The sequence below is a fragment of the Sphaerodactylus townsendi genome, linkage group LG01, assembly GCF_021028975.2.
Source record: "Sphaerodactylus townsendi isolate TG3544 linkage group LG01, MPM_Stown_v2.3, whole genome shotgun sequence".
Taxonomy (NCBI): domain Eukaryota; kingdom Metazoa; phylum Chordata; class Lepidosauria; order Squamata; family Sphaerodactylidae; genus Sphaerodactylus; species Sphaerodactylus townsendi.
In genome coordinates, this window is record NC_059425.1 from 12,548,629 (window position 1) to 12,572,540 (window position 23,912).

A 23,912-nucleotide genomic window follows, 5' to 3' on the forward strand; every position below is an offset into this window, starting at 1 on the left:
AGAGAGAGGATAAAGTGAGAGTATAAGTACTCCAAAGAGCTGAGGCTATGTTTTGCATCGCCAAGAAAGGAGGAAGAAGATGAAGAGTTGGTTTTTAGACCCCGCTTTTTCTCTGCCTTTAAGGAGTCTCAAAGACGCTTACAATCACCTTCCCTTCCTCTCCCCACAACAGAGACCTTGTGAGGCAGGTGGGGCTGAGAGAGTTTGGAGGGAGCTGTGGCTGGCCCAAGGTGCCCCAGCAGGCTTCATGTGCAGGAGCGGGGAAACAAATCCAGTTCACCCAATGAGAGTCGCTCGTGTGGAGCCTCGTGAGGTGAAAGATCTATGGGACTTGACAACCCACCAGGGGAGCACCCTTTTGCTCCCATCTTGCCCTTCCTGACCATGAGCCACCTTGTGAAATGCTGGCCGCAAGCCAGAATCAGGCAGAAACACCCAGGACTCCTCCTTGCCCTGAGCCACGTCCATCAGCAGACGATGTACTAATTTGACGGCTGTCTCTTTCCTAATCTGCACCCTTCTGGGCTTCTTCGCTACACCCACTTTACACTCCCCGGACGTATTTTTGTTTTTCTTGGGCGGCGTTATGTCGCCAAGGGATGATTTTGTAGCTCAGGTTTTGTTTTTGGATTTCGAACTTGGGGCAGGGCCTCATTTGAATTCTCAGCCTGCCCCTCCATTACATCAGGGCTCCAGTTGGTTCGTGAGGCAAATGCAGAACACGTCTTCAGCTCTCCCCCCAAAGTGACACAGGCGGTTCCTCGGGACTCCGTCTTGCCGCCTACACGTCAGCTGAAGGGCTGCATGATTGATTTATCCGAGCATGACTGATTTACCGTATATACTCACGTATAAGTCAACTCACATATAAGTGGAGGAACCTAATTTTACCTTGAAGAACTGGGAAATCTTATTGACTCGAGTATAAGTCGAGGGTGGGAAAGGTCCATTGGGAGGTGGGGCGCTGAGCCAGCAAAGGAGCCGCAGCTGGGGGAGAGCCCCAGAAGCCTTTGGGAGGCTTTTTAAGGAGGGGCCAGGCAGGCAAGCCCGGTCCCCCGCACTAACTCATTCTTTTTTTCCTTTCCCCGCAGGCTCTGAGGCTTGCCTTGGCTTCAGGGAAGCTGCCTCTCCGGCAGCCTGCCTCTATGGTTTTCTTAAAAGGGCAATGCTCCAAAGATTGCTTAAGGGATGTACAAATCCAAATTTTTCTTTCTATCTCTGCTTCCTCCTGTGGACCAATTTCTCAAGCCGATGCTTGCCTCTGCAGCGGCCAGAAAGGGCAAATTACACCCTCCCAGTCCTACTTCACATAAAGTCTGCTGAGTGACCTGGGGCAAGCAACGATTCTCTTCGAGCTCTCTCAGTCCCACCTGGCTCGTAAGGTGCCAGTTGTGGGGAAAGGAAGGGAAAAGAGTTTGTAAGCTCCTTTGAGACTCCTGAAAGGTACAGAAAAGCAGGGTATAAATCCAAAGTTTTCTCCTCTTCTAATGCGAACACAGCCTGGAGTAAACTGAAGGCGGCTCATTTCCCAGTCTTTGGACTAGGCCACATTTGTGAGCCAGCATTTCCCATTCAGATGCAACCGCTTAAACTTCACAAGAAAGGCTGCTTCTGCGCTTCTCTTCTGCGCTTGTCACCATGGCCTTCTTATGGTGCATGAAGGGACACCCAGATACCGGCCCCAAAATTCTTCCAGCAGCCTCGGGGCTTTAAGAAGCAGCGCTCGGCTGACCCAAAGCTTCTCCATGCTCACCTGCCTCTCCAGAGAGATCTTGTCGCACTCCAGGTCTTGCCGGGCAGAACGCTCCTGCAACAGCTCGGCACGCAATTGGTCGATCTGGAGGAAGAGAGAGGAAGGGGTGGGCTTAACGTGAGGCTGCCTGCCTGATGTTTTGAAGCCAAAGTTTCTTTTGCATTACTGGGGTCTGCAACCTGTGGCTCTCCAGATATTCATGGACTACAATTCCCATCAGCCCCTGCCAGCATGGCCAATTGGCCATGCTGGCAAGGGCTGATGGGAATTGTAGTCCATGAACATCTGGAGAGCCACAGGTTGCAGACCCTGCATTACCGCTTCTCCCCCCCCACCCCATAATTGCTGAACACCTATTCTATTCTCTATTCCCGTGGTGGCGAACCTTTGGCACTCCAGATGTTATGGACTACAATTCCCACCAGCCGCTGCCAGCATGGCCAATTGGTCATGCTGGCAAGAGCTGATGGGAATAGTAGTCCATAACATCTGGAGTGCCAAAGGTTCGCCACCACTGCTCTATTCCCTATTCTATTTTCTATTCTTTATTCTCTTCTCTTATTCTATGCCTAAAGGGAGTGGCCCCAATTGCATGATCAACCCAAAACATCGTTTCTCCAGAGAATTGCCTTGCATGAGAAAACTGAGAAGAAGAAAAAAAGAAAGAATCTGCTACAGCAGCCAAGTTAACTACTCTTGTAAATAAAAGGCCAGAACGGAAGTTGGATGAGGAACAGCAATTATATTTTACGTATTGTGCTGAAATGGTTAAAAAAAATGAGGTTTAAGTTCAATAAATTTTTCATATCTTGTAAAGATTAATGGTTGGCACTATTCATAAAGCTATGCCGCTGCTGAACAGTATGCCTTTTAAAATGAACATACAGCCTTAAAGTTCTTTCTTGCAAGCACCCCATTTTCCTTCATTCCCACAGAGAAGATTATTCAGTTATGGTGGCAACAGATGTCAAAGCAAGGTTTTGTGTGAGTCCGCACAGCCATTCAGATCTGCAGCGGCCAATCACAAGCCCCGCTGGGCAATTCCCCCGCAAGCTCCTCCCATTTTCTAATAACACTTGGTGGGCACCGGGAAAGGTGCCAGCAGGCACCATGTTATGAACCTGGCCTCAGAGGGTCCTCGGCAAGAAAATCAACTCAGCTCCACCCTCCGCAATTAACGCAACCTACTTTACAAGGTCACTGCTCAGGGCAACACCGAGATAAGGGATGCAAAGCGCTTTTAAACAAAGCAGGCCTTCTGCTGTGAAGGCGACCTCATTGCTACTGAGGAACTGGGCAAGCTTATTTCCATGTTTTGCAGTGAGACAAGGCCACTCTTTAAATGTCCTTGGCTCCAGATCCTCTGCTGATCATTTCTGCATGCCCAGAGCGGACACCGGAATTCTCTTGGCCAAGGAACCAAGTTTATGTGCAATTCAAGCATTTGGGGTTTGTTTTTTTTTCAGCTGCAAATAAGATGTGAGCCAAGAGCTCATACAACGTCCGCGTCCGGCCAGCAGAATAAGAGACACAGACCAGAAGAGTTTTGGGCACGAACTCTGTGGTTGGTTGCCTAGAACCTGACTGGCCACAGGACGAGGAGAAACTTTTGAAGGCAATCCCTGTATTCCTAGATGGGCCCGCCAGCAGCTATCGGCCATGACAGCTAAATGGAACCTCCATGTTCAGGGGCAGTATACCTCTTCATGCCAGCAGATGAAGACTGCTGCCATGTGGTCCTGTTCACATGAACTTTTTAAAAGTAGCTGCCTGGTCCCCACTGATAACAAGATACGGGACTAGAGGGACATTTTGTCCAAACCAAAAGTAGCATCTCCCCCTCCTCGCTTTGGACATACTTGATACACCTTGTTTGCAAACTTCTCTGTGAGGTCCCTGTGGAAGACGACAAGGAAATCCAAAAACTAACCCGTTAGGATGTGAATCAGCCTAGTGGCCTTTCTATTCACCCACCACATTTCTGAGAACAGGTGAGGCTGTGTTTTGGCCGCAGTGCCCACCTGATCTCTGGTGCGGTTAATCCTCTCGGTCAACAGCTCAACCGTGCTCCTTTCTTCGTCCAGTTCCACTTCAAGTCGTTTGGACTTGTCCTGCAAATTGCGTTTTAAAAAACTGCATTTAAAAACTGCATTAAAAAGAAGAAGAAGAAGAAGAAGAAGAAGAAGAAGAAGAAGAAGAAGAAGAAGAAGAAGAGGAGGAGGAGGAGTAGTTTGGATTTATATCCCCCCTTTCTCTCCTGTAGGAGACTCAAAGGGCTTATAATCTCCTTGCCCTTCCCCCCTCACAACAAACACCCTGTGAGGTGGGTGGAGCTGAGAGAGCTCCGAGAAGCTGTGACTAGCCCAAGGTCACCCAGCTGGCGTGTGTGGGAGTGCACAGGCTAATCTGAATTCCCCAGATAAGCCTCCACAACTCAAGCGGCAGAGCAGGGAATCAAACCCGGTTCCTTTGGATCAGAGTGCACCTGCTCTTAGCCACTATGCCACTGCTGCTCCCACCAAGTCTGTACACAGGACTGGCTCTGAAAGGATCCTTAAAAAATTTAAGGCAGGGTTTGCTGACGGTTTCCACGGTGGGCTCCGTGTTCCTTGGAAACAACAGAGTTTATTAGTTTTTTTCCATGTAGGAAAATGTGTGCTTTGAAATGGACAAAGGGACAGTATGTAAATTTGAATATTTCTTTGCATATCCCATGCAAAGTGCTTTCTTTTTTCCTAGAACCTCTCTGCCCAGCGCATACAGAAAGTAAACGGAGCTTTGAAAAGCGGTGCTGCCCCCTATTGCCAAAGGAAGACATTGCATTCAAGGACCCCCTCCCACAAGATGCAGAGAGGCCTGCTGGAATTGGATCTGACGGTAGATGTTGCGACTTCAGCAACTCTAAACTTGCAAAATGGATAAAACAGGATGACCCCTCCCCCCTCAGTTTCAGGTACACCTTCCCCCCCCCCCCCCCCGCCCTCAGCGCTTCCCAAAGAGGCCCTGTTGGGAACACTGCATCTTGCACATTTCTGTAAGGAGACTCAAGGTGGCTGACAAGCTCCTTTCCCTTCCTCTCCCCACAACAGACACCTTGTGAGGCAGGTGGGGCTGAGAGAGTCCTGAGAGAACTGTGACTAGCCGAAGGAGGAATGTAGGAGGGCGGAAACACATCTGGGTTCACCAGATAAGCCCCTGCCACTCAGGTGGAGGAGTGGGGAATCAAACCCGGTTCTCCAGATTAGAATCCACCTGCTCTTACCCACTACACCACACTGGGTATGTGCTTAAACAACTTCTCTGCCCCTTCTTCCAGTGACCTGGATTTGTTTCCCTGCTCCTCCACATGAAGCCTCCTGGGTGACCTTGGGCCAGCCCCAGTTCTCTCAGAATGCGATCAGCCCCATTGACTTCACAAGGTGCCTGTTGTGGGGAGTTTGGGAAGAGGAGGAGTTTGTAAGCTGCTTTGGAACTCCTTACAGGAGAGAAAGGGGAGGGCATTAAATCCAAACTCCTCTTCTACTTGAATGAAAAGGATAAGCGGCACAGAGGATCCGCAGCCAGCAACGCAGATATGCTTAAGTGGGCAACCGTGTTGGTCCGAAGTAGCAGAGAAAAGTATGAGCCCAGGGACACTGTTAGGACCAAGCAAGTTTTATTCTTAGTATAAGCTTCCAGATGCTGAAAGAAGAAGAGCATCTGAAAAATTGTGCAGGCACTCAAAAGCTTAGACCAAGAATAAAACTCGGCTGGTCTTAACGGTGCCCCTAGCTAGCCTGAGCCAATGATAACCGCAGTACGAAAAAGCCGCGTCCGTTCGATTCGGGAAGGGGGCAAAAGCCGCCATTATCAATCAATGCACACACCACAAGCTGCACGAGGTCTGCAGAGAACTGAGATTATCCTAAATTGAAGATGCTGCTAGAGCCAACCGAGCGCGTGACTGAAAATAGTTTGCAATATACTCGAACTACACTCTGAGAGGCTGAGACTTTAGAGAAGGGCAGGGAGCTGTTTTTGTCGGCAGCGGAGGAAAGGACTCGCAATGATGGGCTTAAATTACTGGCGGAAAAGCTGGATATTAGGGGGAAAAATTTACAGTAAGAAAAAGAAGAGTTTGGATTTATATCCCACCTTTCTTTCCTGTAAGGAGACTCAAGGTGGCTTACAAGGTCCTTTCCTTTCCTCTCCCCGCAACAGACACCTTGGGAGGTAGACAGAGCTGAGAGAATTCTGAGAGAACTGTGACTAGCCCAAGGCCACCCAGCAGGAATGTAGGAGTGCAGAAACGCATCTGGCTCACCAGATAAGCCTCTGCTACTCAGGTGGAGGAGTGGGGAATCAAACCCGGTTCTCCAGATTAGAATCTACCTGCTCTTAACCACTGCACCACGCCGGGACCCCTCTAAAGCACAGACCAGAAGGTGACCCGAGACTTTCTTCAGAGGAGAGAGAGGAGAGAAACGAACCTCCAGAGCTTTGATCTGCCGGGATCGATCGTCCTGGGAGCGCCGCTTGGTTTCCATCTCCTGCTCCAGGTTGTGGAGGCGCTGAGCCAGCAACTCCTTGTCCAACAGAGCGTTCTCGCGCTCGGCCTGGCTGTCCTGCAAGGCCTGCTTCAGTCTGGCAACCTTGGGGAAGGGAAGCACAGAAAGCTCAGGGAGCAGAACAGGCCTGGGCAGGGGCCTGAGAGCTGAGATTTGAACTCGGTTCCCCAACTGCCTCAAATCCCACATGCTATGTCTTTTTCACTCGGAAGTGAGATTAGGACCCCCTAGACCAGAGGTGTCCAACTCTGGGGCTTCAGATGTTCAGGGACTACAATTGTAGTCCATGTACATCTGAGGACCCAGAGTTGGACACCCCCGTTCTAGACTATTTTCCTCCATCACCATTGTCTGAGCAAGAACCTCACAGAACTCAACAGACACTGTACTCCCGTGGTGGCGAACCTTTGGCACTCCATATGTTATGGACTACAATTCCCATCAGCCCCTGCCAGCATGGCCAATTGGCAGGGGCTGATGGGAATTGTAGTCCATTGTAGTCCGGGTTGCATTTTTCCATCTTCGCCAGGCCCGGCGGCTGGCCCCCTTTCTCTCCCAGGCGGATCTAGCCAAAGTGGTCCATGCAACGGTCACCTCCAGATTAGACTATTGCAACTCGCTCTACGCGGGCCTTCCCTTGCGACTGATCCGGAAATTAAAATTGGTCCAGCATGCAGCGGCACGTTTGCTCACGGGCGGTGCCTTTCGAGATCATATTATGCCCGCAAGCAGGTTGCATCGGCCTGCACTTGGCTCCCAGTTAGAGTTCCGGATCGCCTTCTAAGGTGTTGGTTTTAACCTTTAAGGCCTTGCGCCGCCTGGGACTCCCTCGTATCTCACGGTAGACCGCCTGGGCCCCATATGTCCCACATCGGTCTCTGTAAGTTCTTAAGGCATGGAGGCCAATTTGCTGGTGATCCCCGGGCCTTCTATAGATGCGGCTGGTTTCTCTCCACCAGGGCTATTGGTGGGCTTTTACGGCCCTGGCCCCCCTGCCTCCTGGTGGGGAATGCTCTCCTCCAGTTGTCCGGCACCCCTGCAAGGGACCTTAATGAGTTCCGCAGGGCCTGTAAGACTGAGCTTTTCCACCGGGTCTTCGGGGAGACCAGCTGCTGATGTGGGTGCCCATAACAAACAAACATGCTGTGTAACATTCTAGACCCACTGTCCCTCTCTTAAGAGGAGTTTTAATAGTCGGATGCCATCTATTTTTAAACTTAAATTTAAATCGGGTCCGATAGTTGAGAACGCTGCTGCATTTTAAGTCTTAATTTAATTTTATTTGTTTTATTGTCTGTTTAGTGTTGTACACCGCCCTGAGCCCTCCGGGGGAGGGCGGTATAAAAATGTAATAATAAATAAAATAAATAAAAATAAAAATAACATCTGGAGCGCCAAAGGTTCGCCACCACTGCATACTCTGTCTCAGAAGAAGATGCTACTGTGGTCAGTTGAGGTACAGCAGCTGAGAAGATCATATGCTTTTGCATTAGAACAGCGGTGGCGAACCTTTTTGAGACCGAGTGCCCAAATTGCAACCCCAAAACCTACTTATTTATCGCCAAGTGCCAACACGGCCATTCAACCTGAATGCTGAGGTTTTAGTTTAGAAAAAACGATTGGGTCCGAGGCGCGCGTTACTCAGGAGTAAGCTTGGTGAAGCAACCATGCAACGGTTCGAATGGGTGAATCACAACCCTAGGAGGGTTTACTCAGAAGCAAGCCCCATTGCCAGCAACCGAGCTTACTCCCAGGTAAAGGATTGTGCCCAGGCCAGCCTAGATGTATGTGTGTGTGGGGGTGATTTTCCGCCCCACCCACATGATGAACTCTGGGCACGTGTGCCCACAGAGAGGGCTCTGAGTGCCACACCTCTGGAACCCGTGCCATAGGTTCGCCACCACTGCATTAGAATACAGTCCCAAACAAATATGAGGATGTTCATTCATTTTCGTGCACTGCCTCTGTCAAAGACTCAGAGACTAGGACACGGAGTAATGGATTCAAGGTGCAGGAAAAGAGATTCCACCTAAACACGAGGAAGAACTTCCTGACTGTCAGGGCTGTTCAACAGTGGAATTCACTGCCTCAGAGAGTGGTGGAGTTTCCTCCTTTGGAGGTTTCTAAACAGAGGCTGGATGACCATCTGTCAAAGAGTATTCTGATTGTGTGTTCCTGCAGGGCAGGGGGTTGGACTGGATAGCCCTTGGGGTCTCTTCCAACTCTATGATTTCTACGAATTCTATGATTCTGAAAGACGGTTTGCTATCTCCGCCTTACACCTCTTGCATCTGAATCTGTCTGAGCCACCTGCTCCCCGCACCCCGGGGACCTACCTCGTCTTGCAGTCTTCCCACGTTGTACTGCATCTCTCCCTCTCCCACCTCGGGTGTTCCGGGTCTTTCGGCACTGCTTCATGCAGAGTCCGTAATCTCTCTACTCTCTGCGGGACCTTCCTCTCCTTTGTGCCACTCCTCCTTAGCTCCGCACTGCAGGGCAGAAAGAGCCCGGTGAGATTCTTCGGTCATCTGATCCAGCTGGAGGGAGAACGAGGGGAAGTTGGGATTAAGCTGGCTGTCGTGGGCTTCCCAGCAGCCAGGCGGGATTCCTCGGGTGAGGAATACTGGGCATGATAACCCAGCTCCACCAAAGTCTCAGCCGACTGAATCTCAGACAGCAGGGCCGTTAGCCACTGTATGTTAAAAATCACAGCGCCCATTTGGAGGCTCAGAGATGCCAAAGGGACAGGGTTCAGACTGAGCAGGAATTCAGGTGAAGAAGAAGAAGAAGAAGAAGAGGAGGAGGAGGAGGAGGAGGAGGAGGAGGAGGAGGAGGAGGAGGAGGAGGAGGAGGGTGAGGAAGGTTTGGATTTATATCCCCTGTGCAGGAGACTCAAAGGGGCTGACAATCTCCTTGCCCTTCCCCCCTCACAACAAACACCCTGTGAGGTAGGTGGGGCTGAGAGAGCTCCGAGAAGCTGTGACTAGCCCAAGGTTACCCAGCTGGCGTGTGGGAGTGTACAGGCTAATCTGAATTCCCCAGATAAGCCTCCACAGCTCAGGTGGCAGAGCGGGGAATCAAACCCGGTTCCTCCAGATTAGATACACGAGCTCTTAACCTCCTACGCCACTGCTGCTCCTAAGGAGGGAGGGAGCTGTGAACAACAAGCGTTGCAGGAGCAACTTTGTGGAACAGCCTGGTTTTTGTAGTGCCTGCTCTCAGACTGAACCTTGGCTTTGCGGACCCAGACTGGATTGATCGATCTGTCTTTGCTCAGCATATACAACTTGCTTTGCACTGCTCTTCCCCAGGAGCGGAAGAAAGCTTCCTATATTCTCTGCCTGTTCTCAGCAACCAGCTGTAACCTGAAACTCCTGTGTGTTCAGCCAAGCATGATGCTGGCACAGAAACACAGACCAGGTTCTGATCTTATTTCCTCCCTTCCTTTCACCTCAGCTACGGAAAAGTCTTCCTTGATGACCTTTCTTCAGGGACAGGGGCCCTCAGGCTGAGCAATGTAACCAGAAAGAGAGGCTACGCTATCTGTTTTGCAGGTTTTCCAGGGGACACCTGCTTGGTAAGATGCACCTTTTAGTGTGACCAAGCAGGACAATTTGGGGTTCTTTCAGTGCAGGGAATCATGGCCCACCAAGTAAGGGGAAAGAGATGGGAAGTTTAAGAACATAAGAACAAGCCAGCTGGATCAGACCAGAGTCCATCTAGTCCAGCTCTCTGCTACTCGCAGTGGCCCACCAGGTGCCTTTGGGAGCTCACGTGCAGGATGTGAAACCAATGGCCTTCTGCTGCTGCTGCTCCCGAGCACCTGGACTGTTAAGGCATTTGCATAGTCTCAGATCAAGATTGCAGGCCATAGATCGAAGCTTCTCCCTCCATAAATCTGCTCCAAGCCCCTTTTAAAGCTATCCAGGTTAGTGGCCATCACCACCTCCTGTGGCAGCATATTCCAAACACCAATCACACGTTGCGTGAAGAAGTGTTTCCTTTTATTAGTCCTAATTCTTCCCCCCAGCATTTTCAATGAATGCCCCCTAGTTCTAGTATTGTGAGAGAGAGAGAAAAATGTCTCTCTGTCAACATTTTCTACCCCATGCATAATTTTATAGACTTCAATCATATCCCCCCTCAGACGTCTCCTCTCCAAACTAAAGAGTCCCAAACGCTGCAGCCTCTCCTCATAAGGAAGGTGTTCCAGTCCCTCAATCATCCTCGTTGCCCTTCTCTGCACTTTTTCTATCTCTTCAATATCCTTTTTGAGATGTGGTGACCAGAACTGAACACAGTACTCCAAGTGCGGTCACACCACTGTTTATTTATTTACTTCATACATAACCCCATTTCCCCCCTCAAATGGAGACCCGAAGCAGTTCTTATCGTTCCGGACTCCTCCTTTCTGTCTTCAAAACAACCCTGAGAGGTAGGTTAGAAGGAGAGTGTGTGTGACTGGCCCCAGGTCCCTCGCATGCAAAATTTCCCGTCCCTACCCCTTCTTCCCTCTGGGTGGGCAACAACCAGATGCCAGGCTCCCTCCCCACTCTGGGTGGGTGGGCTATGACCAGATGACAGCCCCCTCATTCCTTCCCTCTGGGTGGGTGGGCGATGACCAGTGGATGGGCCCCTCCCCCCTTTTCCCAAGGTGGGTGGGCCATGACCAGATGATGGGCTCCCCCTCTCCTCCCCCAATGAAAATTTCTGGATTTTAAAAACTTGAACCTGAAATTTACCGAGAATAAATTGTGCTCAGCCCTGGTTATGCACAGAGAAGTAAAAATTACACTTAAAATTATCTTTAAAACTCTCGGTTCTATTTTTTAAAATGTAGATAGCGGCCTTAAAACCTACAATAATAGTAAGAGGGGGCGGGGCAGAGAATAAACACAGGACAAGAAAGGAAATGGGGAACAGAAGTAGGGGAAATTAATGCATGTAGGTTGGGAAGGGAGGCCAACTAAGATGGAACATCTTGCAGTCTGGATGGTATTTTTATTTATTTATTTCTTATTAGTTTTATATACTGCCCTCCCCCTGAGGGCTCAGGGCGGTTCACAACAGGTTAAAACAAACATTAAAACATAATTTAATATCAATTATATAAAAACAGAACCCATTTTAAAATGTGGATGGCATCTGACTACTCCCCCCCCCCCCTTGTGCCCACGGGAGGCCAGATGACATGGTAGATGTATGCTGTTTTTTTAACTAGGCTGGCCAAACGCCAGTATGCCTCTGTTGATACACACCTAGACTGCATTAGCCTTTTTTGCTGCCGTATCACCTTGAATGCTTATAATTAGCTGGTTACCACTTGGGCTCACCTCTCTGGTCAGCTTCCCAATGCTCTTGTCCAGCAGCCGCTTCTCTTCCTCCAGTTCACCCTTGGCCCTCTTCAGCTGCTCCTTCTGCTTGGTCTCCTCGTGGTAACAGACGGTCAGATCCTCGTGCTCCCGCAAGAGCCGGGCCAGGCTCCGTTGGGCCTCCTCCAAGCGGCTCTCCAGCGACCTCTTGGCCAGCATCAGCTCCTGCTCTTGGTCCGTGGCGTCTCCCAAGGACTCCTCCATCTGCCTTCGGTCAGCCTGGAAAGGGGGGAAGAAGAAGAAGAAGAAGAAGAAGAGGAGGAGGAGGAGGAGGAGGAGGAGGAGGAGGAGGAGGAGGAAGAGGAGTTTGGATTTATATCCCCCCTTTCTCTCCAGCAGGAGACTCAAAGGGGCTGACAATCTCCTTGCCCTTCCCCCCTCACAACAAACACCCTGTGAGGTAGGTGGGGCTGAGAGAGCTCCGAGAAGCTGTGACTAGCCCAAGGTCACCCAGCTGGCGTGTGTGGGAGTGCACAGGCTAATCTGAATTCCCCAGATAAGCCTCCACAGCTCAGGCGGCAGAGCTGGGAATCAAACCTGGTTCCTCCAGATTAGATACACGCGCTCTTAACCTCCTACGCCACTGCTGCTCCTTTATGGATTTATACCCCACCCCCCTTTCTCTCCTGAAGGAGACTCAAAGGGGCTTACAATCTGCTTTCCCTCCCACCCCACAACAAACACCCAGTGAGGTGGGTGGGGCTGAGAGAGCTCCAAAGAACTGTGACTAGTACAAGGTCACCCAGCTGGTGTGTGTGGGAGTGCACAGGCTAATCTAGTTCCCCAGATAAGCCTCCACAGCTCAAGTGGCAGAGCGGAGAATCAAACCCGGTTCTCCAGATTAGAGTGCACCTGCTCTTAACCACTACACCACGCTGGCTCTCACGGGGCGGAATCCGATCCCTCGCTCCTGCCACTCAAGGTGTTGACCAGCCGTTACCTCCAGCTTGGAAACCTTCTCCTTCAGCCTCACTTCGGTGCTCTGCCAGTTGTCGGCGAAGTGCCGGAATTCCTTCAGCTGCGTCTCCAGGCCCAGGATCCTCCGCCGGAGGTCGTCGTTCTCCTCCTGCGTCTCCCGGAGAGTGGACTCCACGGCCTGCTTAGTTTGTTCCGTTGTCTCCTTCTCTCCCTGCAATGCAGCCTTCACCTGCAAGAGGAGGAAGGAGGAGGAGTTTGGATTTATACCCCATAAATTGGATTTATACCCCATTTTTCTCTCCTGTAAGGAGACTCAGGGTGGCTTGCAAGCTCCTTTCCCCTCCTCTCCCCACAACAGACACCCTGTGAGGTAGGTGGGGCTGAGAGAGTCCCGAAGAACTGCGACTAGGTCACCCACCAGGAACGCAGGAGTGCGGAAACACACCTGGTTCACCAGATAAGCCTCTGCCACTCAGGTGGGGGAGTGGGGAATCAAACCCGGTTCTCCAGATTAGAATCCACCTGCTCTTAACCACGACACCACGCTGGCTCTGGTGTAGTATGGGTTAAGTTGCCAGCCGTGCTACTCAGCTACCAGTCCTCAAATCTGCCAGGGATAACACTGGTAAATATACAAGGCAGGCGATCTCTCAAGAGGCCCAGTGGGCGGACAAGGAGTTTCTGCTTGTTGTATTGTCGAAGGTTTTCACAGCTGGAAGGAACTGGCTGTTGGTGGTTTTCTGGACTGTGTGGCCATCAATGTTCCCAGTAAGCCATACCAGTGTGCGGCCGCACAGCCATCGTATTAGGGCCACGCAGATAAAGGGCTGTCCAGCAGGGGGAACTCTCCTGTGACTCAGTTCTGTTCAGTGTCTGAGAAGTTCCGTGCAGAACTGAGGAACTGAGTGCACTATTGGTGGCCGGGGCCTAGAAGTTTTAGCTCCTAAAAGTTTTGCCTGCCACAGATGCAACTCGCAGATATGGGCAAAATGTTAGGAGTTGACCAGACCACAGCCATGCAGCCTGGAAAAAACCCCAACAGCCAGTTTTTGCTTGTTCTTCTGTTGGAAAACTACAGTGTGACAGTGTTGTATAGTGGTTTGGAGCAAAGGATTCGAACCTGGAGAACCGGGTTTGATTCCCCACTCCTCCACACGAGCGGCAGACTCTTATCTGGATTTGTTTCCTGATCCTCCACATGAAGCCTGCTAGGTAACCGTGGGCTGGTCACAGTTCTCTCAGAACTCCCTCAGCCCAGAGGTGGGATCCAGCAGGTTCTCACAGGTTCCCGAGAGTAGGTTGCTAATTATTTGTGTGTGCCAAGAGGGGGTTACTAATTGGTGATTTTGCCACATGATTTTTGCCTTCGTTACGCCCCTCCTCTCAGCAGTAGCACGCAGAACTTGAAGCAGTCTAGCAGGAGGTGCGCCGGCGTGCGTGGCAGCCTGCGCCTGCATGCATTCGTTTCCCGCCCAAGGACCAGCGCAGCGGCTGCGTCCTTGCCGCAGCCCCGCCCAGGAATGCCCGGCCACACCCCCTTCGTGCCCCGCCCAGCCCCATTGGCGCTACGTCACAGTTTGAATCCCACAACCATGGGAACCTGTTACTAAAATGTTTGGATCCCACCACTGTCTCAGCCCCACCTAGTTCACAAAGTGCCCATTTCTGGGAATGCAAAGGATTCTAATTTTGGAGTATAAAAACCGACTCTTCTTCATGCTCCCCTACAGGCAACACAGCCTGCTCCCCCTTGTTCGCTGCCTTTCCCTCTGCTTCGTTGCCCCTCCTCTATTTTTGTTTGTTCCCTCTTCCGCTCCTGCAAATCCATTCTGCCAATTTCCACAAGGAATGTTCCCCTGACCTAAACACTTCTGCTGGAGAAAGTCAGCAGAACGGATCGTTTGGATCCATACCACTGAGTTGGCTACAGTCACGTGGTCTGGTGACTTTAAAAAACCCCAAGGGCATAAAAAAGAGGTGCTCAAGATCCAAGTTCTCCTGTAGAAGGGTGGAGGAAAGAACATTTCCCCCCCGCTCGGGACTTCACCAACCTGACCAGACAACATTGAGGCGAGAGTACTGAGGGATGGGCTCACAGCGCCTGGGAGGCTCCCGAGTACGGCAGCCATTCTGTTTGGAAAGGGGTCTCACAGCGCCCAGGCAGCTCTCGAGTACGGCAGCCATTCTGCTTGGAAAAGGGCCCCCCAACATCCAGGGGGGGCACCTGAGTACAGCAATAGACTGCTTGGAAAAAGGCCTCTCACGTGCGACTGACCTCTCCTTCCAAAGGTGGTTTCGAAGAAAACTGCTGACATTGCAGACTCTCTGGCCCCAATATGTGTGTACATGCAAATACTTAATTCTCTACTCTAACCCCCGTGCTCTTTGCTCTCTCCATTGTATTGTGTTCCCCCCCACCTGCATGCCCTGTTTGATTTTCCACCTGTAACTGTCAATAAAAGGGCTTGAAGAGAGACAGTACTGCAGAGTTGCCCCCTGCTTCTCTCACTCACCGAAACAACATGCTGCCTCTATTGCTGTAAGACAACACAACCCCGTCATTCCCTGACAATTTCCTGGTAAAAGGACTATGTTGGGATTGGGGACGATATACATTGCAGGCTTTGCTATCTGGGAATTTTAGGATTTAGTTTACAGCGTGAAGCTTTTATTGTATTATTTGATGTTTTAACCTGGGCATAAACTGCCTTGAGCCCGACTTTGGTTGGAAAAAGCACGGCATAAATCTAATAAACAGAAATTTAAAAAGTAAACAAAAGCAGATGGTTGCCACTCGGGCTGAATCTCACAGGCACCAAAGACACGGAGTCCTGAAATCTTAGTAATCCCTAGCCAGAGACTGGAGACAACAATCTACACAGTTATATGAAAAAATTCAACATTCTCAATCCTGATACAAGGCAAGGTATTGGCTTTGTTGTCCCAGTTTGGGCCAGGGTTTCCAATGTGTAGGTGAGGTCTGGACACCTGGAATTAATTCCCCTGAAGAAAACAGCAGATTCAGAGAGAGACGTCTACCGCATCCCATCCCTTTTGAGCTCCCTCTGTAGGCTCCGCCCCAAAATCTTTAGGAATTTCCCAAACAGGAGCTGACAACCCTAAAGCCAAGAAGGAACAGACCCTCCCCACTCCATCAAGAAAGATGAGAAAAAGAAGAGTTTGGATTTATATCCCCCCTTTCTCTCCTGTAAGGAGACTCAAAGGAGCTTACAAACTCCTTTCCCTTCCCCACACCCCCAACAAACACCCTATGAGGTGGGCAGGGCTGAGAGAGCTCTGAAGAACTGTGACCAGCCCAAGGTCAACCAGCTGGCATGTGTTGGAGTGCACAAGCTAACCTGGTTCACTAGATAAGCCACCACAAATCAAATGGCAGAGCGGGGAATCAAACCCGGTTCTCCAGATTAGGGTGCACCTGCTCCTAACCGCTACACCACACTGGCTCTCAGTGGGGCTGTGTGTGGAAGTTGGTCCCGCTTTTAGGATTGCAACGGAGCCTTGTGAGTCGTAGGGTGCTTTCCCAGAAACCCTTGCCTTTGAGGCCTCCTCGTAGTCTTTCTGGAGCCTCTGCACGCGCTCCTTGAACTGTTGCTTCAGCGCCTCCATTTCCTGGTCGTGGCTGGACAGCTCCTCCTGTAGGGCCCCTTTCAGGGCAGCCAGCTCCCTCTCCCTTTGGGCAAGCAGCTGGGCCTGGGCCTGATTCTCTGGGAGCAGCTCCCTCAGTTGCTCGCGAGCCTCCCGGAGTTCCTGGAACAGAGGAGGAGGAGGAGGAGGAGGAGGAGGAAAAGAAGAAGAAGAAGAGTTTGTATTTATATCCCCCTTTTCTCTCCTGTAAGAGATCCTCTGAAGATGCCAGCCACAGATGCAGGCGAAACGTCAGGAGAGAATGCTGCTAGAACACGGCCATACAGCCCGGAAACCACACAGCACCCCATAGCAGTCTTAGATCTGATTTAGTGACATTATTCCCTACAGAATTTGTGTCTCTTCCAGATAAAACAAAAAAATGATTTAAGGTTTTTTAATAATTCTGAGATAGACGTATCAGAAGCTGCAGCCACGTTCCTATTACGTATTTTGAATGTTTTGAAATAATGTTCTTCTTTTAATTGCAATTTTCAAATGCCTAATAAAGGTTTCTTTATGCTTTACGCTATTCTCATTTCTCGCGTGTTCTTGAAGCGCACAAATGCACTTCACGGTGCTTGACGTTTGACTCCTGAGGTTGAGACTGGCATGAAATCGCAACGGCCGTGTGTGTAATTCCTCGGTAGCCATCCCAGAATATCTTTGGAGCACCGGTATAGCTTTCTGTGCCCTGCTGCCGTTAACCAACAGAAACCCCCGATAGCCCCCGAATTTCCAGAATCAGAGACAGAAATCCTTATCCCTTGCATGTTTCTACTTGACACAGCATCGCTTCCCTAGCCCAACACACCTTCCGGAGGGAGTCCGCCTCGCTGGCATCCCCGGCACCGTTCCGGGCCTGATCCGCCTCCTGCCGCATGGCCGAGACGCGCTCGCGCATCTCCTTCAGCTCTTCCTCAAACTCCTCACGCTCTGCCTTTACTTGCATCAGCCTGGGGAAAGAAAGAAGCCCACCCCCCAAACAAAAACTGATTACACGGGGCCAAAACAACAGGAGCCCAGAAGACGACTACCCTCTTGGATAAAAGGGGCTACCATTCATGCCTAGGTCCGCAGCTCTAGCTCGGGCAGCGATGGATAATTTGCACTGTGGGGAAGTGGAATGACCTGGTTGTTGTGGGTTTTCCGGGCTGTGTGGCCGTGGTCTGGTAGATTTTGTTTCTAATGTTTCGCCTGCATCTGTGGCTGTCAGAACATGTGTTTAGATGAGCAAAATCTAAATGACAGCTGGGCCCTCCTTCTAGCAGGTGCCGTGTGCAAAAATAGGACTGAGTGCACAACATGTACCATGTGCAAAACCTGATAAGGTGAGGGCACCTGATTGGTACCACATTTGTATATAGATAGCACAGACAACAGAGTGACGTGTGCCTGAAAACACCTGTGGCCTGGCGAAGCACTTTGTCAGTAGATAGCAATAAATAGAACTGCACTGGTGACTGTGTCTGTCAGTTCTTGTCTACACTGCGTCCTGCAAGGTGGTCTACTCCAAGTAAATCCGCTGCTTCGACAGTGGCTGGTATCTTCAGAGGTGTATCACTGAGGGAAGTCTGTTACACACTGTGTCAATTCTCCCTGTGATAACACCCAGTGGTGGGATCCAAAAATTTTAGTAACAGGCTCCGATGGTGGTGGGATTCAAACAGTGGCGCCGCCGCACACGTGCACCTCCAGTCCCTATTGGGCAGGGAGGTTTGCTTTAGTAACCCCTTCTCGGCACTCAGAAAAAAATTAGTAATTACTTCTAGAGAAGTGGTGAGAACTGGTTGGATCCCACCTCTGGATACACTTCTGAAGATGCTGGCTGCAGATGCAGGCGAAAGGTTAGGAACAAGATCCACCAATCCAGTGGGCCCTACTCACGAGGTGGGCTAAAAATACCGGCAAATGAAGAAATAAATTATCTGGTTTTTCTGGGGATAAATTTTGCAGCCGGGGTTCTGTGTTCCTGCGGGATCACGTTGTACACAGAGCCTCAGGCATCAACATGGCCTGTTGGTTCAGCACCTGCCACCTCCACAGGGGGCAGCAGCGATCCAGTGGTGGCCAAAGGAACGCTCGCAGGTAAACAGTGTGTGTGTGTGGGGGGGCTGTCAAAAGAAGAAGAAGAAGAAGAGGAGGAGGAGGAGGAGGAGGAGTTTGGATTTATATCCCCCTTTCTTTCCTGCAGGAGACTCAAAGGGGCTTACAATCTCCTTGCTCTTCCCCCCCTTTGAGGTAGGTGGGGCTGAGAGAGCTCCGAGAAGCTGTAACTAGCCCAAGGTCACCCAGCTGGCGTGTGTGGGAGTGCACAGACTAATCTGAATTCCCCAGATAAGCCTCCACAGCTCAGGCGGCAGAGCTGGGAATCAAACCCGGTTCCTCCAGATTAGATACACGAGCTCTTAACCTCCTACGCCACTGCTGCTCCTGGATTAAGAGCCCCACATATATCCTGTGAAAAGGTCCTGATTCCGGTGGGGAAAAGGGGGTCCGAGGAATGTGGGATGGGGTGGGAAAAAGGTCCCGTACTCCTGCTTTGCGCTCCGCAGGTCTTCCTTGTTCCGCTGGAACATCTCCTTCCAGTGGGCGGTCTCCTCGTTGCTCTCCTCCAGCTCCCTCCGAAGGTTTCTCACCACGGAGTTGATCTTCTGCCTCTCAGCCTCCAGGCTGGCCTGGTCCTGGAAGAGAAGAAAACGCAGCCCACGAATTTGGTGGGCGTGGCAACTAGACAGAGGATGGTCTGACAGCCTGAGCCCTCCTCCCCGTCCCCGGCATCCTAGTTTTCTGTTTGCAGATAATGAGACAAAGGATGGGCCCCTTCCGCACAGGCAAAATAATGTGTTTTCAAACCACTTTCACAACTGTTTGCAAGTGGATTTTGCCATTCCGCACAGCTTCAAAAAGCACTGAAAGCAGTTTGAAAGTGTATTATTCTGCATGTGCGTAATGAGCCGTGGTTTGACAGCACAGTCCCTCCCGGTCCTTGACTCACTTGCTTTCTATTTGCAGGGAATGAAATAGAAAGTGATTTGACCGCATGCGCCCCCTCTGCACCCCTGAGACCTTAGTTTTCTGAAGACCTGAGTTTGATTCCTCACTCCTCCACATGAGCGGGGAACTGTTATCTCGTGAGCTGGATTTGTTTCCCTGCTCCCTCCACATGAAGGTCACCCATGCTGAGTGACCTCGGGCCAGTCACTGCTCTCTCCAAACACTCTCAGCCCCACCAGCCTCCCAAGTTGTATCTTGTGAAGTTTGTAAGCCCCTTTGAAACTCTTTATGGTTGAGAAAAGCAGGGTAAAAATCCAAGTGGGACAGCAGGCGGTTCATGAGATCTCCTCCCCATCCCTGATTCACTAGCTTTCTATTTGCAGGTGGTGCATGAGCTCTCCTCCCCATCCCTGACCCACTAGCTTTCTATTTGCAGGGAACGAGACAGAGGGCAGTTTGACTGCAGGAGCCCCCTCCCCATCCCTGTCATCCTAGCTTTCTATTTGCAAGGAATGAGACAGAGAGTGGATCAACGGCATGAGCTCCCTCCCTGTCGCTGCCATTCTAGCTTTCTATTTGCAGGGAACAAGACAGAGAGTGGTTTAACGGCATGAGCTCCCTCCCTGTCCCTGCCATTCTAGCTTTCTATTTGCAGGGACTGAGTCAGAGAGTGGTTCACCAGCATGAGCTCCCTCCCTGTCCCTGCCACTCTAGCTTTCTATTTGCAGGGAACGAGACAGGGGGCGGTTCAACTGCTTTCTGAGAACAAGGTCCTCGCTTCACCTGCCTGACCCGAAATAGCCCCCGCACCTGCGACACGCCCTCCATGTTGCGCCGGAGCTCCTCCACATCTTCGTGGTACTGCTGCCGGAGCCGGTCCAGCTCCTTGTCGTGGCTGGCCACCTCCTCCTTCAGGGCCCCCTTCAGAGCCGTCAGCTCTCGCTCCCGCTGGCGCAGCTGCTCCTCCAGCCTCTGCCTGGTGCTGAGGACCAACTCCAGCTCCTCTCGCGTCTCCAGCAGCTCCTGGAAGGGGGAGCACAACGGTTAGCTCTTTCCAAACACGAGGAACACGGCAGCGAGTCGGGACCAGCGAGGAATCAACAGTGGGCAAGAACCAAGGAATTGTGGGAGGAAAACGGCTGGATCCTGAGAAAACACTTTGCTAACAGCAGTATAAGAGCCAGTGTGGTGTAGTGGTTAAGAGCAGGTGGATTCTAATCTAGAGGGCCTCCGCCACTCAGGTGGAGGAGTGAGGAATCAAACCCAGTTCTCCAGATTAGAATCCACCTGCCCTTAACCACTACACCACGCTGTCTCTCAACTTGACACCACCCAACACACACAACAGTGGCGGCTTCCTCTAATGCAAGGGACCCTTCTCTTGATGCAAAAGGCAGCTCTTTGCACTGGGGGTGGGGAACGAAGCAATCGCTACCTTCGTTTGAGAAACCTTCTCTTTATCTATTCACACAGCCATTTCTGTCCCATTTCTGTCCCACTCTGTCATAAGAACATAAGAACAAGCCAGCTGGATCAGACCAGAGTCCATCTAGTCCAGCACTCTGCTACTCGCAGTGGCCCACCAGGTGCCTTTGGGAGCTCAAGTGCAGGAGGTGAAAGCAATGGCCTTCTGCTGCTGCTGCTGCTCCCGAGCAACTGGTCTGCTAAGGCATTTGCAATCTCAGATCAAAGAGGATCAAGATTGGGAGCCATAAATCGACTTCTCCTCCATCAATCTGTCCAAGCCCCCTTTAAAGCTATCCAGGTGAGTGGCCATCACCACCTCCTGTGGCAGCATATTCCAAACACCAATCACACGTTGCGTGAAGAAGTGTTTCCTTTTATTAGTCCTAATTCTTCCCCCCAGCATTTTCAATGAATGCCCCCTGGTTCTAGTATTGTGAGAAAGAGAGAGAAATGTCTCTCTGTCAACATTGTCTACCCCATGCATAATTTTGTAGACTTCAATCATATCCCCCCTCGGGCGTCTCCTCTCCAAACTAAAGAGCCCCAAATGCTGCAGCCTCTCCTCATAGGGAAGGTGCTCCAGTCCCTCGACCATCCTCGTTGCCCTTCTCTGCCCTTTTTCTATCTGTCAGATGAGAGAAGGCTCACCAGACAGCTCCTGAGGGAACAGCAACCCTGAAATTTGTTGGGAGCCTGGTTGGGAACACGGCAGACTTCCCGCAGAGCCTGTGGCTGGCATCTTCCTCTGAAGATGCCAGCCACAGATGCAGGCGAAACGTCAGGAGAGAATGCTGCTAGAACACGGCCATACAGCCCGGAAACCACACAGCACCCGAGTGATTCCGGCCGTGAAAGCCTTCGACAATACATAAAACCTGAATCTCACCTGCACAGAGAGTTGCAAAGAGCTCTGCAGGCATCGAGAGGAACCCCCTACCTGTAGCAAGGTCTCCCGGCTAGGGGAGTCCCCCGATGGCTCCCGGAAGCGGTCAAGCGCCTCCTGCATCTCCGTCAGCTGCTCTTCCAAGTCGGCCACCTTGGCGTCCGTCTGGTCCTTGAGCATCTTCGCCTCCTTCAGTCTGCAATATTTTTTTTTTAAAAAAAGCAAGCATCTGTTATCTTCTGAACTGTGCACAGAACCGCGTCTGGACTCACAAGAGACACAGGACTCTAAGCCAATGCATTTTTACGCCACATGCTCCCAAAAAAGTGGCCCGGGAGGGTTGTGGTATGTTTCTGTGAGAAGAGGGACAGGGCCATGTTGTCAAGACGGGAAAGACGGAGGGATCAATATATTTCAATGTAGAGCCCATGGATATTTAATAAAACTAGTTAGCTGAATTATCGATGAACATCCAGTTTTTTCAACAATAAAAGTTCATTTTTGAGATATATAATCCATATCTTCAATATCTACTGAACGAAAATAGTTCATTATATATCTCAAAAATGAACTTTTATTGTTGAAAAAACTGGATGTACCATCATTGGATTCAGTAACTGGACAATTATAAAATATACATGAATACATTTATTGAATATATTGATCCTCCGTCTTCCGTGTGCGACGCGCTGTTTTGTTCCTCTGTCATATACGTTACACACAATTTGGCTTGTTTTCATGTTTCCAAAGACAGCTTTACCATGAAACAGTACTGAAACCCACAAGAGGCGCATTTTATTGATTGATTGATTGATTCGATTTCTAGGCCGCCCTTCCCCGAGGGCTCAGGGCAGTTTACAAAATCTAATTAAAACATCCAATCAAAACCCTACGGCAGTCACTCTGGCACCCCTGAGAATGAGGGATAACAACACAGAAACCAACCCCCTGCTAAAATATTAATCAGTCATACTTGGGGATGGAGAAGGAGGGGACAGAAAGCCAGCAAGATGGAAACTATTGTCCTCAATCACAAGTAGAACCATAGAATCCAACCCCCTGCAATACAGGAAGACACAAAGTCCACCGCTGAAAGCCAGCATGGCGTAGTGATTAAGAGCAGGTGGGTTCTAATCTGGAGAACCAGGTCTGATTCCCCACTCCTCCACCTGAGTGGCTGAGGCTTATCTGGTGACCCAGATGTTTTTCCGCACTTCTGCATTCCTGCTGGGTGACCTTGGGCTAGTCACAGTTCTCTCCGAACTCTCTCGGCCCCACCTACCTCACAAGGTGTCTGTTATGGGGAGAGGAAGGGAAAGGAGCTTGTGAGCCACCTTGAGTCTCCTTACAGGAGAGAAAGGTGGGGTATAAATCCAAACTCTTCTTCCGTTAGCGACAGGACATTTCGGAGGACGTTGATGCACAGGATTGCCGTGAGTTGGAAGCAGCTTGACGGCACTTAAGACACATACACAGGCAGCAAAGGTATATCTGCCCAGCCGGCACTGCCACGGGCTGTACTGTATCCACTGGGGAATTCATTCTGCCCTCTCCCCCACCCTCTTTACAAAGATGAGGGTGGGGAAGTCAACTTACTCCTTCAGGTTGCTCTGCAGCTCCTGCGTCTTCTTCTCAAAGGCCTCCCGAAGCCGATGGCACTCCTCTTCCGACTCCTCCAGCTGGATCTCCAGGTTGCGAGGGGCGCCGTTTCGCCTGCTGTCTTGTGACAGCTCTAACCGCTGGCGGAGCTGCATGGATATTATTTTTCAAACAAAGTGGGGAAAATGAAGAACCGTGGCATACACAGTGTCAGGAGGCATCGATCGGCAACTTTTACCAAAGTTCTGGGATTACCCAGAAGCCCCTGTCTTAGTATAATGGGACAAATAGCTACTGAGGACAGATCCCACGCATTTAGAATCATAGAATCATAGAGCAGCAGAATCATAGAGTTGGAAGAAACCTCCAAGGGCCATCAAGTCCAATCCCCTGCCATGCAGGAAAACATGATCAAAGCACTCCTGACAGATGGACATCCAGCCTCTCTTTAAAAACCTCCAAAGAAGGAGACTCCACCACTCTCAGAGGCCGTGCATTCCACTGTCAAACAGCCCTTACTGACAGGAAGTTCTTCCTGATGTTTAGGTGGAATCTCTTTTCCTTCAACTTGAACCCATGACTCCTGGTCCTGGTCTTTGGAGCAGCAGAAAACAAGCTTGCTCCCTCACCAACACGACATCCTTTCAAATATCTAAACATGGCAGTCATGTCACCCCTTAACCTTCTTATCATGAAAGCAAGCCTGGGAGAGCCACGCTTGTTTCAGTAAA

General features: G+C 50.7%; 1 protein-coding gene across 1 annotated transcript in view; it reads right to left on the minus strand.

The window, feature by feature from the left end:
• The window catches only part of CGN (cingulin), a 54,439-nt gene that overhangs the window by 11,832 nt on the left and 18,695 nt on the right, over nucleotides 1-23,912 (minus strand). The window contains 12 exon segments of the mRNA XM_048511032.1: nucleotides 1,754-1,837; nucleotides 3,775-3,864; nucleotides 6,223-6,384; nucleotides 8,637-8,837; nucleotides 11,634-11,891; nucleotides 12,613-12,819; nucleotides 16,146-16,358; nucleotides 17,050-17,191; nucleotides 18,771-18,919; nucleotides 20,043-20,255; nucleotides 21,637-21,778; nucleotides 23,179-23,330. Of these exon segments, the coding sequence (XP_048366989.1) occupies nucleotides 1,754-1,837; nucleotides 3,775-3,864; nucleotides 6,223-6,384; nucleotides 8,637-8,837; nucleotides 11,634-11,891; nucleotides 12,613-12,819; nucleotides 16,146-16,358; nucleotides 17,050-17,191; nucleotides 18,771-18,919; nucleotides 20,043-20,255; nucleotides 21,637-21,778; nucleotides 23,179-23,330 (2,013 nt within the window).